A 14,541-nucleotide genomic window follows, 5' to 3' on the forward strand; every position below is an offset into this window, starting at 1 on the left:
TCATGAACCCAAAGGTTGGAATAGTGGAGAGGAAGTGTTGGGGAGGTACTCACTGGAAACTCTAGTGTACTTCTCCTTTCAGGTATATATTTTGCACTTTATGGATACGTGTGAACATATGCTCTCTCTCACAGAACCTGGTGTATATCTAGGTTTGGGGACTTTGTTAGAAAGTGATCCACCTGGGATGGAATTAAAGAATGCTATGAAAGGAAAGGTCTCACCTAAGTAATGAAGCTGAAGGGTTGTCATTCCACACCTGAAGTCTCTGGACACAGTCTGAGCTGAAGCATGTTGAGGTGGCAATCGTTGCATTGATTAGGTTGTGATCGGCTGATACAATATTATTTGATATGGATTGGGAGAGGCATGTGGGAAAGTGGGCCCTATCCTAAGGTTCCAGGACTGGGGGAAGTAGAGGCTCTATAGCGGAGATATGAGGTTCCTGCTGTCTTAGGGTTCAAAAAGACAATCGATAGTTAATGTTATCATCATATTATTTGGTAATTGGGTTAACTTTGAAAAGTCCTTTTGTTAGGGTTTGCTGTATAGTACCCAGTATCTTGTAAATAGCTGTGCCACTGGTTGCCTCTGATCCACTTGGTCTAGGCTTTTGAGAGAGTCCGCATATCAAATACACAGCCTATATATTAAGAAGACTCAGTCTGTGTTTTAAAAACTTCGAGATATACAATTAATTTTCCCCTCTCATATTAATTAACTAGTGATTTATATGACTACACTTTACTAGGAGTTTTTCTTTCATAGTATTCTCTTAATTCCATTCCAGGCGGTTCACTTCCTAACAAAATCCCAAAACCTAGATAGGCCCAGTGAGATAGAGCATATGTCCACATGTATCCATAAATTAGGGTAAAATATATACCTGAAATCAAAAGTACACAATAGTCTGCAGTGAGTCAGTATAAAGTTCCTAAGGAAATAGTATCTAATTAGACTGAGATACCCTCCTCACCTACTTCCTATTATAATTCTCTCACTCACTTAAATGCTAACTTCATATAAGCAAGGACTGCAAAAGCTGAATAAGGGCAAGAGACTGGCATACTTTAATGATGACTCTTTAGTCACTATCAGGCCACCCCATCAGCTGGGGCCCTATTCAGGGAGTCCTGAGATTCCCAGACAGACATGATGGGCCTAGACCTCAAATATATCCCTCTCTCCATTGTTACCAGTCATCTCTATCAGGAACAACAAAACAGACACCTTTGTGATCCCCCATAGGACCTTGCCCTCAACTTGGATCAACAATGGTAGAGAATGTTCCATCCTCCAAAGGGAGGATGGACAACATACTCTATGCTACGCCTGAGGAAGATGGGTCAATATTGGGGCAGTTTGGAATGTTCCTCCTATTCATGACCACAGAATGTGAGCTCAGACCTACAGAGATTCTGAGGTCACATAGGCTCCCAAGCTGAATATGGGCCCCAGACCAAATCAAATAGATGGGGTTTACAGTCAACAATATTTATACCCCTTTCCCATACTAGGGAGCTACTCTCTTCCCTGATCCAGATTTCTGTTCCTTTTCCAGCCATGACATTATTTCCCCAGACAATAACTACGATCCACCTGTATATCAGATTTCAGGCTCAGGGAAAAAAAAAAGTATAGCCTCAGGCCCCTTGGAATATAACTAAAATATGTTGACTAGCTATCTACAAAATGGAGGATCCCCCAGTTCTTCATCTGCACTATTCCAGCCTTTAGGTCCATGATTGGTCAACAACTTATTTGGCTTAGTATGTTAACTATCTTTTCAGCCACCAGGTTCCAGATACTAGCATGATCCCGACCAGACTTCCCTGGACAGATGACCCCACCAATATTTCCTGGAGCTCCGCTTCCTCAGAGACCCATTCTACTAGGGAAAGAGAGAGGCAGGCTGGGAGTATGGATCAACCTGTCAATGCCCATGTTCAGTGGGGAAGCAATTACAGAAGCCAGACCTTCCACCTTCTGCATCCCACAATGACCTTGGGTCTATACTCCCAGAGGGATAAAGAATAGGAAAGCTATCAGGCGAGGGGATGGGATAAAGAGATCTGGTGGTGGGATTGTGTGGAGTTGCACCCCTCTTAACCTATGGTTTTGTCAATGTTTTCTTTTTATAAATAAAGAAAAAGTTTCATTACCAATATTTTGTGCAGATACATTTTCCCCAGAAGCCAACAGAGGTGAGTCAGAGATATCAATTTGACTTTCTCCCCAGCTTAAAATATTCTCCTCAGCTAAATTGACCACTGCATAATTTGTGATTATCTTTATGTTGTGCTTTTTGTTGTTTCTTCTGGGCATCACCAGGGCCTCCCATATGTAAAATTTCACTTCAGACTGACTTTTTCATTCAGAGAGAGGTGGACGGACAAAAAAGAGAGGCACCATAGCACCTGAGCTTCCCCCAGTTCCACTGCAGTAACCCCATGTGGTGCTGGTGCTCAAAACTGGACCACATGCATGGAAGGCAGGTGCCCTACCTAATGAGTTATGTTTCTAGCCAGCATTATTGTTTTATCCTCCTAAAATTTTGTGCTAGTTGCTGAAGAAACAAACAGATATCCCCCAAATGACTGAAATTTGTCGAATTTATTTCTAAATTTGTACATTTACATATGTCATATATATATTTTAAGTCTTTCACTATTTTGCATGATTTCTATAACATAAAAACCACTTAAATGCAATACATTTTGTTGTTGTAAAACAACAGGTTACCCCCAACTTATAAAAACACAGGAGCCAGTCAAATCTATGAACATTTACACAACAGAGAAATGTACTATTATATATATATATATATATATATATATATATCATACCTTCTATACAGTATCAGCTGACTCACTTGTCTACACGATTTAGATTTACCCCCAGTGAAATAGGGGAATATCTATATACAATTATTTTAATAAAAAATAAAGCAATTGTAAAATGTAAACTCAATTTCTAAAATATTCTTTAAACACTTGAATCATATCCACATAACTGTTCCACTCAAAAGATGGCCACCACAAATGCCACAATGCTCAAGGAAATGGCATTTTCTTGAAGCTGGTGGATGATAAGGAGGAACAGGCTTCCAGTACATGATATGGTACCACTATCTTACCCAAGACTGCTAATGCTGACAGTTTGGCCACTGAAAAGAAGTAGGCTGTTATTTTGTCACTAATCACTTTCACAATTTGCAGGGACATATGGCACCAGGATTGCAATGAGATCGTAATGATCAGTGAAGAGAACTTTGAAGGTAAAGGAATGTTTCACCTTGCCAATTGAGCCACAGTAAATAACACAGTCAATTGGTAGGACAAATGAAAAGCTTGGCCTTTATGAAAAGATACAGACTCCCACCTCTTATGCCTGGCCTGCAGTGATCAAGGCTGACAGTGCTGGTTCTCCACTCATGTGAATTTCTGTTCTAGAAACGGGCTTCTAAAACATGAGGTAGAAGAGAATGCAGGGAGGCACTGAGGCCTTTACCCAACAGCTCTCATCTGGACTGAGCAGAGTGGCTGACTAAGCAATAGGCTTAGTGTGGCTTGACCTTTCCTGCAGAAATGAAATATCATTCATTTCCAGAAATGTGAGTGCAGAAGCAGAGATATCATCCCTATCTGGCTTGACTTCTTGCTAAATATGTGGTCTTGGCTTCAGTTGGAGAATTTTAAATACCCTCATCACTCTGAGTAGATATCTTGCCTCTGCAGGGTCAAGCCATTGAGACAGATGGGTTCCTACAGCTGGGAAGTAGCAAGTGAAACCCAGGAGGTGCTGCTGCTCAGTAGAAACCTCAGTGGAGTGGACAGCCGAGGGCAGAGAGGATACACCACCACTCTCTACAGCACCCTGGGAATTCAGGGCTCAGAGGCAGGAACCTTGGATCTGCAATGCTGTCCTTAACTGAGCCTTGTGGCTGGGAGTTTCCTGGGACTCCTGATGCAGGTTACAGGGAAATACTAAGGGACACTCTAGAACTCTCTCTATTAACCAACATTTTTCAGGAATTGAAGCTCAGGTGCTTATTTTACCTATACAGATATAACACTATTCATGAGTCTAGTTTGCTATATAGAGAAATTTATTTTGGCTAGGTTCCTTCACATTGTTGACCTGCACTGTTGATGGAAAAGTGCCCAAATATCCAGCAGATAGTTCAGATGGCAGAGTGGATAAGCCACTACAGCACTCCTCTACTAAGTGTTTCATTGCTTCTCTATTTGCATTCCTTTCTCAAAAGACCGCTCTCCACTGCAAGGTACAATGTCATCTTGGACAACAGTGCACCACCAACCTGCTGGAACTCCCCCAGGCTATTGGAGAAGCTGCTGCTTTTGGTGTGGGTCACCAGAAAGAATGTACCATGCCTCCTTTTGCTGATTTATTAAAAATGAAATGTATCTGAGTGACAATAGAGCTCAACCTCTTTCTTGGCCCTTAGAAAATATTCCTGATGCTTTGTATTCCTATTATCACCTCTTTAGAACATTCCAACTTATAGCATATTTTCATACCTTAAAGAATTTCCTGTGCATACATGTGTGTATGTGAGGCTCCAGTCACACACACCTTTCTCCTTACATATCTAAGGGGAGACTACACTGGCTCTGAGTCTCTCAGGAGCATGGGACTGACTACATGTGTGGCTTCCCCAAATGGAAGGGAAACAGCTCACATTCTCCCCCAGCCCAGTCCCTGACTTCAGTTTGGTCTCAATACTCTTGTTCCTATAGCTTTAAAAGTATTATCTGGAATAAAAGATCAACATGCATATATATATATATATATATATATATATATATATATATATATATATATATACACACACACACTTGCTGTACAGTAGATCCTGCTATCTGTACCAAATGGTGACTTGGCTTTATAATCTCCATGGTTCCATACTGAAATTCCAAACATTTCAAACAATTAAGGCCCCCAAATGATCAAATGATTCTTGCTTTCTTCTTCTTTTTTCTTTTTACAATTCCTTCTCTATAGGATTTTTAAAGCAAATGTATAGTTTTTTTTTTTTTCTAAATCACTGTAAATCTTAGGTGGAAATACACTCTTGCAGAACAAAGACCCTGCTGATCAGTCACAGAGTCAGCTCACAGCATGTCAGGAATAAATTAGGAGATATTATACATTTGTAAAAATAGTTTGAGACTATAGAGTTAATAATAATAATAAAACTTGAGTGTAATCACCAATGCACCTCTGCAGCCTGGAACCAAAGATGACTCTCCCACTCCACAATTCTGTCAGGATCAAACACAAGAACGTGAGGCAGTGTGTTTAGACAAAGACACTGCACTTCTTCACTCATTCAGGCACAAACAGTTGTTGCTTTAAATACACCAAACATGCTGGTTAACAATTTTTTTTAAATCTCTAGTTATCTATTTACACACTATTAAGATAAGTAGTAAGCTCGAACAACTAAGGCAGTGGCTCTTCTTTGGGGAGAGTCAAGAAAAGAGACCTAAGTAGAAAAATATTAAATAAAGTTTTAACCTGATCCACAGCCTATCCTAAAATTCTTTTACCTGTGATGATAAGTACTAATTTGTGCAACTGCAAACCTATAATACAGTACCCGTGCTTAGGAAGCCTTGATATTCTTCTGCATCTAATACTTCTTTAAAATAAAGAGGGTCAGGGTGTGGTGCTAGGAGAGTGGTTTCTTCTACTGTAACACAAATACAGGCACAACAATAACAGGCTGGGTACTGATTACTGATTCAATTCTTCTGAAAGCTCTCTCTCTCCTCCCCAACCCCCACCCCCAGACTAATTACACCAATAAAGAACGTGTGCTTTAAAGCATCACATTTTGTAATAAGTCCAACATTATCAGTTTGACATCCTGTTTAAGTGCTCTTAATACTGAAGTTAAGACTGCATAGGCTGTCTGTTTTTTTCTGTATATCCCAAACTATAATGAGCTACCCCCTTGGTATTGTACACAGTACACTGAAATAGTTCCATAAAGTTATATTTCAGAGTCATTTTTTTTTTGCCCTGGTGACTCAAAGTTCAAAGATGGAATTTCCTAGCACAAAATATTATTAAAAAAATTTAATCAAAATATCATTTGAATTTAAGTTTAATAAAACAGTACCACCATATATACTCTGAATAACTGCATTATATGCTCAACCCTATGAGGTTTTTACTTGCTTTTCATATCACACTGGTCATTAAAGACAAAAATAAATTTGATATACATACCATATATTGATATACAATCTACACATTAATACATATACATACATACAACTATAAATATCCACAAATACAACATTATGACAGAAAGCTTTTTGACACCTGACATACTGCCTAAATGGATATTCTCCAAAGGCCTGCAATAGTACAGATACACAATAAACTAAAAGGGTGAGCCAAAGAGACTTAAGGAAACCTACTTATATACAAGCACTAAACTTGCAATAGTTTCTTGCTGTTGCATTCAAGTCAACAAGCTGTCATGCAGATTCAAGTATTTCCTGGCACTCTTTCTATGAAGACATTCTCTCTGCATGCAACAGGCCAGTTATCATCCTGAGCAGAAAGCTGCCCACTTAGGTTCTGGATACTGTAGATATAGAAAGAAGAATGGCAATGACTCTAGCCCTCCTGTTGAGGGTGAGAAACAGAAAAGGAATCTGAGAAGCAGTGACAGAACACCTCTCTATTGATAATATGTCAAAAGACTTTTGGAGACATTTGCTCATCGGGACCAACTAGTGGCCTAGCCAGAGAGAAAGACTGTTGCAAAGCTATGGTACAAAGTAGGTCCAGAGGTTCACTGGCTAGCAAAGATGACTGATCTTTTCCTGTCAGGAAAGACTGCTCTGTGAGGAAAGCAAATGCTATTTAAACCTGGAGTCACAATTTTTAATGTACTGACTCTATCTTTAATAAGTCCTATAATGCCACTTTGGGTTTTTGTTGAATGGCACTTTTGCAACTGGAAGAAATTTAGTTATTTGAAAAGTTAAGGGATTATTCACTGCTAAAAAGAGGCAGGGTGGCTGCCAACCCACTGAAAACTTGCCTGGATCACCAAGAACTAAACTGCAGCTATTTGGTCCTACAGAGCTAAGAAACTATCTGTTTAACTAGTGAATAGCTTAACTAGTGACTAGCAAGAAAAATGCCAGAGGAATTCCAATTCAGATGATAAGTAACTAAATCCAAGAAAGTCTTGATAGCAAGAGAGAACCTTCTTAAAGTAAATTTCCCTCTGACTGTCCATGGTTATGCAAAAAAGCAGATCTATATAGTTCATGGCCAAAGTAGGCCCTATCTTACATAAGAGCATCTGCTTGGGCTCCTCATGTGATAGAATAAGCAGCTAGTGGGAGACAGCTGAAAAGTGTGCAACTGTGTGTAGCCAAAAGCCTCCTTTCCCGTCGGCTATACTAAATCTTTCTCAGTCTTAGTTCTGGGGTTTGGCCACAGAGTAAAATATAAATTCAAGAAATCAACCAGAGGTTGGTTTTTAGAAAGGAAGCCCATCGTTCTCATCTTCTGAATTTGGACAACAGTCGATGAAACCTAGAGGTTCTTGTATAGTCAGATTCTACCCTTACTTAGAATCTAGAAAATCTAGTTTCATCCAAGGATTCCCCCCACATGTTGGCTTTGCTAAGACTAATTAAAATGCACAGAGTGCTTGTTTTGTGTAGGCATTTCTAAAAGTCAACAAAATGATGTTTTTAAAAAGTGTACTCCAAATAATGTCTATGGCGTGGCATTAGAATAAGGACTCTACATGCTAGTGATCCAGCTTGGATTGTGACCAGAAATTTCTGATACCTTCCTGTCAAAGTCAATCAATATCTAAACTGTGGGAACAGACCCTGAAAGACCCAAAGCTTTGAGACACGGGTCTCTTCTATGATACATTTTGCAACAAGAGTAACACCAAGTTGTTTTAATGATGGTGAAGAGTCTCTGTACTAAAAATTACTATGAAAGGTGTTTGTGTAAAGAAGGATAATGATTCATCACATGATAAGAATGCCCAAGGCTCTTGATGAGGTGCAAGTGAGGAAGGGTGTGGGGGAAGCAAGAGTACCTTCAGAAGGAAAGGAGCTAGGGCGCTCCCCTGTACCGTTAGCAGGGTGGCAGGCTCAGAGTAGCTGTAAAGGAAATGCTTCTACTCTCTTCCAACTAGGTATTACAGAACAGAACCAATCATGAAAGATAATGTTGGTTATGGGTGAGATTCCCAGAATCTAGTCAAGTTTGGGGCCATTTCCTGGCACAGGATTAAACTCTTGGTCTATAAACTGCACTAAAAACAGAGAGCAACCATCAGAGGCCTCAGGGAGAAGGTGTTCTCAGCCAAATTGCTGGAGAATAAACGTCACGCCACGGCATTCTGGAATCTGGCTCACAAAATAAGCTTTGCAGTTTTTAAAGTAAAACTATGCAAACACAGAACACTGACACTTCCAAAATGCCCTTCTTATCCAGTCATATCTATTAAGTTCATGTTCATAACATTAGTGAGTCCCATAACATGAACAATACTGTAATGGCATTGGTGCTAAGGAATGTTTCAGAACAAGTCTACATGCCAGAAACACCAATAGAAAGGTACCATTTCATACCTATCTACTCCATACCTAACTATACAGAAACATCCTATCTATACAGGAAAACTCACACAGTGGAATAATGTATTGAGAAACTAGTTAGGGATGATGATGATAATTATCTTTTTTAGTCATTGAAGCTTAGAAAGATACCTCTCTCCTCTTTGCTTTAAATATCTAGGCAGAAAACAGAATGATTATTCAGATTCTAAGAAAAAAGATGATTGCTTTGTAAATATCTTGAATTTAGTCAGAACATATAGAGATGGCCAATGTGGGAGCTGCCCTTTTTTGTTTGTTTTGAAACACAAATTTGGTCATTTATTTCAGTGTGAGAGAGGGTAAGTGAAGTTTACAAAGATGAGGAAAGATATTTACCATAGAAGAAGCAGTTACTGTCTTGGAAAGGGGTTGCTCTTTTCTATGTAAATACGGGCATTTACACAGGTGAAGGAAGTAAGTATTGGATCCTGGAAGTAATCCTGGAACTAAATACTGGGACATGAGGGTAACATTCCACTAAAAATTACCAGGACTAATAGTTTCCTTCACTGCAATCATACTATTCTTGCGATTCCCTGATTCTTTGGTCATAGTACCTTTAAATAATAAACAAAGTAAATCTAGAACAAAATTTTGTGGGAGGAAAAACGTATCAGAAGTGATTCTATTAGTTTTGAAGTTATGCTACTTGTGGAGAACATAGCTTTAAGCTTCATAAAGTTTCAAGGCTTTAGAATCAGGAAGTCCTCATTCATAGTGGGCTCAATTTTTATTCCTCTTCCTCTATATGGGAATATTCTTTTATCACCCTGAATTTCAAATAATCATCACTGGGACAAATTCATGACTGTAAGGTTGACAGAACTACTTTTGAGTGACTAGAAATGATTTAAAATAAAGTACTTTCAGGAGAAAGTTCATTGTGCCAAAGTGAAAACTACAATCAGAGACCAAGATAAGAATAAATGAGATAGCTTTTCATATGCAACTAACAGACTCTCAGTTTTCCTCTACAGTTCAGGTCTCCTACTTTCATATTAATTTGAAAGGATCACTATTTTACTGCAGCTACTTCTTCCTCTCTTATTTTGTCTTAAGGAAGTAACAAAAGGGATTCCATTTTCAATATCATTTTGTTAGGGAGACCTTGCTATTCTTAAAACTAGGAGATAACCATATTCCTAGCTCTAGTGTAAAGAACCTATTCCTGGAAGGCAGGGTACTGACAAAAGAGATGATCTGTATTCCTAGTCTAGACCCCAAGACAGTGAGGTAACTATTTCTTGCAGACTAAACACATGCCAGCTGCTACAGCTCCTCATTGGTCAATCATTGCCTCTGTCCTTCTGAAAGCAAAATGAACTTGGTATCAGTCTTTTTTCCAACCTTCCATGGTGTTAGTCTTTTTCCAACCTTCCTTTTCAACCAGAAAGATTCCACTTCCTCTTTCCTTAAGTGGCTTTAAAGGGAATCAACATGTCAGGCTAGTGAATATCCTTCCCACATTCTCCTGTCCTGCAATCTTCATGCCTGCTTCGCCCTGCGCTTTGAGCAGGGTCATCATTCAACAATAAGTGCTAAGACACAGCGTAGCTGCATCACCCTGGAAACATCTGGGTCCCCAGGATTGTAATCTCAATGGAATTCATGTGAGCGCTCAATCCACCTCTGTGACTAGGTAAGATCTCATACAGAAACTCTTTTATATTAACTCTGGCTAGAAGTTACTAAACTACAAAGTTTTGTCCAGGTAATGTTTCACAATGGATTAGATGTTTTAACTTTAAAAAATATATAAGAATTGATTTGAGAAGACATAAAACAACTGAATAAGAGTGCAAATAAAAGAAAATCAGAGGAGAAGTGATTCATAATTCAGTCTGAAATCATGATTGCCTCGCCCCCACAAAAAAGGTGCATTAGTTATCAAGTAGCAAAAATCATCAAAGCAAAGAATGAAGAGCAAAGAGACAGTATGTACAGAAATTAACAAACAATATAATAGAAAAGGTTACTAATGCACCATTTAGTCACAGACTTTTTAAAAATATATTCACGGATTTACCAGAAAGATCTTGAAAACCCTAGATTGCTCCATGACCAGCACTTCCTGGTCACAGATGGATTCTAAGTAACTTTTTGCTTAATGCTTGGTGCTTCAGGTCGGTGATCTTTCCTCTCTGAAACATTGCGCTTAACCTTGGCAGTGACTGGGGATGAATCTGGGTTGAGTGAAGGACTGGAATGTGACTTCTTTAGTCCTGCGGCCTCCTTTGTATTGTTACTCAGAAATTCCTTGCCTCCTTCCTTCAGAATGCTGACATACGTTTCATATCGGGTTTTCTGGAAAGAAAGTCAGATTGGTAGTCAGTACATTGTTCATAGATGTGTGCATGCAGCATACTTGGTGAATAAACTGCCTGCAAGAACAAACTTTATATATTTACTCATTCCCTTTTGTTGCCCTTGTTTTTTTGTAGTTATTGTGGTTGTTATTGACATCATCGTGGATAGGACAGAGAGAAATGGAGAGAGGAGGGGAAAACGGGGGGGGGGGAGATAGACACCTGCAGACCTGCTTCACTGCCTGTGAAGTGACTCCCCTGCAGGTGGGGAGCCAGGGACTAGAACCGGGATCCTTATACTGGTCCTTGCACTTTGAGCCACTGCACTTAACCCGCTGTGTTACCACCCGACTCCCCAGGAACTAACTTTTTTGAAGACTTGATTTAATTCTCCAGAATGGGTAACAACTACAAGAGACTAGGAGAGGGACTCTTTTTTTTTTTATGTTAGGTGTCCTTGACTTTTTTTTCTTTTTAAAAAATTATTTATTTATAAAAAGGAAACACTGACAAAACCATAGGATAAGAGGGGTACAACTCCACACAATTCCCACCACCAGAACTCCATATCCCATCCCCTCCCTTGAGAGTTTCCCTACTCTTTATCTTTCTGGGAGTATGGACCCAAGGTCATTATGGGATGCAGAAGGTGGAAGGTCTGGCTTCTGTAATTGCTTCCCCGCTGAACATGGGTGTTGACAGGTCAATCCATACTCCCAGCCTGCCTCTCTCTTTCCCTTTCTGTTTGTTTTTTTTAATTATTATTATTGATTTAATAATGATTAACAAGATTGTAGGATGAGAGGGGTACAATTCCATATAATTCCCACCACCAGAATTCTGTATCCCATCCCCTCCACTGGAAGGGGATGTTCCTACTCATAACCACAGAATGAGAGCTCAGATCTAGAGGGATACAGAGGTCACATAGGCTCCTTAGCTGAATGTGGGCCCTAGATCACATCAAATTGATGGGGTTTAAAGTCAACAATACTTATATCCCTTTCTCATATTAGGGAGCTACTCTCTTCCCTGATCCAGCTTTCTGGTTCTTTTCCCAGCCATGACATCATCTCCCTAGACAATAACTTGGATCCACCTGCATATCAGATTTCAGGCTAGGGGAGGAGAACTAGTATAGCTACAGGCCCCTTGGAATATAACTAAAACATGCCTACTAGCTATCTACAAAATGGAGGACTCCCCAACTCTTCATCTGCACTATTCCAGCCTTTAGGTCCATGATTGGTCAATGATTTGTTTGGTTTTCTATGTTAACTCTCTTTTCAACCACCACGTTCCAGATGTTAGCATGACGCTGACCAGACTTCCTTGGACAGACAACCCCACCAATATGGAGCTCCACTTCCCCAGAGGGTTAAAGAATAAGGAAGCTATCAAGGGAGGGAATGGGATACAGAGTTCTGTTGGTGGAAGCTTTCTATCCCCTCTGGGACTCATTGCTTTGATGAGAAATTGAGTTAAAATTTTTAGTTCTCATTTTTTAAAAAAAATTATTTATAAAAAGGAAACATTGATTAAACCATAGGATAACAGGGGTACAACTTCACACAATTCCCACCACCAGAACTCTGTATCCCATCCCCTCCCCTGATAGCTTTCCTATCCTTTAACCCTCTGGGAGTATGAACCCAAGGTCATTGTGGGATGCAGAAGGTGGAAGGTCTGGCCTCTGTAATTGCTTCCCTGCTGAACATGGACGTTGACAGGTTGATCCATATTCCCAACCTGCCTCTCTCTTTCTCTAGTCGGGGAAGGGCTCTGGGGAAGCAAAGCTCCAGGACATATTGGTGGGGTTGTCTGTCCAGGGAAGTCTCATCAGCATCCTGCTAGCATCTGGAACCTGGTAGCTGAAAAGAGAGTTAACATACAAAGCCAAACAAACTGTTGACCAATCATGGACCTAAAGGCTGGAATAGTACAGATGAAGAGTTGGGGGTCCTCTATTTTGTAGATAGCTAGTAGGCATATTTTAGTTATATCCCAAAGGGCCTGTTGCTATAATTCTCATTTGTTTTGGATTTTGAAAGAATAACAGGATTTTAAGATTGTTTTTAAAAATAAAGCCCGAGGAAGACATACTCTTTCACAAAGGTTTGCGTTTACATAGTAAGAGAGAGGTATGGTGGACTGGGAGGCAGCACAAAGGTTAAAGTGCTGGACTCTCAAGGATTAGGTCCAGGATTCTATCCCTGCCATTGCATATGCCAAAGTGATACTCTGGTTCTATCCCCCTCCCAAACCCCCAACTAATAAATACTGTTTTTTAAAGGGTGTGTGGAGGCCATGTGGTGGCTCACCTAGTTTAGCACACGCATTCCAGTGTGCAAGGACCTGGGTTCAAGTCCTTGGTCTCCACCTGCAGGGATAAAGTTTCACAAGGGTGAAGTAGGGCTTCAGGTGCCTCACTGTCTCTCTCCCTTCCTTTTCTTTTTTAAATTTTTTTTAAATACGTTTATTTATTGGATAGAGACAGCCAGAAATCATGAGGGAAAGGGGAGATAGGGAGGGGATATAGGGAGGGAGAGAGACACCTGCAGCACTACTTCACCATTCCCAAAGCTGTCCCCCTGCAGGTGGGAACCAGAGGGCTCAAACCTGGGTCCTTGCGCATTGTAAAATGTGCACTAAACCAGGTGTGCCACCACCCGGTCCCTCTCCCTTTCTATCTCCCCTTCCCCTCTCAATTTATCTCTGTCTCTATCCAATAATAATAATTTAATTAAATTAAGAAATTTTTTTAAAAAGGCTGTGTGAAAGACAACTTTCCTAACAGTGGGAAAAAGGATAGGAGGGCTAGTTTTCTACTAGTTTTTGAGGAGACTGATTCAATTAGGAAAACTGACCTGAAAACACATAAAAGAAAAATTTTCGTCCAGTCATTTTTATGGCTTGAGACATTAAACTGTTGTCTCTGTGCCAAATAATAAACAAAAGGCATAGTGCAAAAAAAAAAAAAGGCATTACATGAGTCATCAGATCACAAAGACAAAGCAAAGGTTAAAAGGAGGCATAGCAATGAGATCTCAGTCAGGAAGATAAAGGAAAAAGAAACCTACATGAGTCTACGAACTTTCCAAGGGCTGGGCTCTATTTCTGAGTTAAAAAGAGCTTCTTATAGGGACAGAAGCTACAAAAGCTAGTAACATGTTTCTTGCCAATCTCTCAGTCTAGCTTTTATTCAATGTAAGCCAATCACTGCTTCAAATATTTTTGGAAAGATGTTATCTTTAATCTCTCAACTATTCAGCAGGTATTAGTTTCAGCATGGCATTCCAAAGTATGGGTTAATCCAAACATATAAATTCCCATCAGAGAAAAAAAAAATGGCTCTGAATGAAGTTCCAAGGAGTAAAGAGAATCAACCTAACTCTAACCAGCCCAATCTTCATCTGTATTTCCATTTACTCTCCTCTTAACCTTGTATTATCTTTAGGAAGGTTTATTTCCTCTCTTGTTTTCAGAGAAGATGACTTTTTATCTTTATTATAAAACCAGTCAGTAAGCTTAAGTTTTAAATTAAAGCTGGTGGGGAAATG

The 14,541-nt window shown here is 39.7% G+C and overlaps 1 protein-coding gene across 11 annotated transcripts in view; it reads right to left on the minus strand.

Moving 5' to 3' along the window:
• Positions 1-2,594: 2,594 nt before the first annotated feature.
• Positions 2,595-14,541, minus strand: part of PSD3 (pleckstrin and Sec7 domain containing 3) — a 551,235-nt gene continuing 539,288 nt past the window's right edge. For all 11 annotated transcript variants that reach the window (XM_060181459.1, XM_060181466.1, XM_060181484.1 and 8 more), the window contains one exon: positions 2,595-10,979. In XM_060181459.1, the coding sequence (XP_060037442.1) occupies positions 10,764-10,979 (216 nt within the window). In that variant the 3' untranslated portion in view covers positions 2,595-10,763. The remainder of the gene's footprint in view (positions 10,980-14,541) is intronic.

This window comes from Erinaceus europaeus, chromosome 2 (genome assembly GCF_950295315.1).
Source record: "Erinaceus europaeus chromosome 2, mEriEur2.1, whole genome shotgun sequence".
NCBI lineage: Eukaryota > Metazoa > Chordata > Mammalia > Eulipotyphla > Erinaceidae > Erinaceus > Erinaceus europaeus.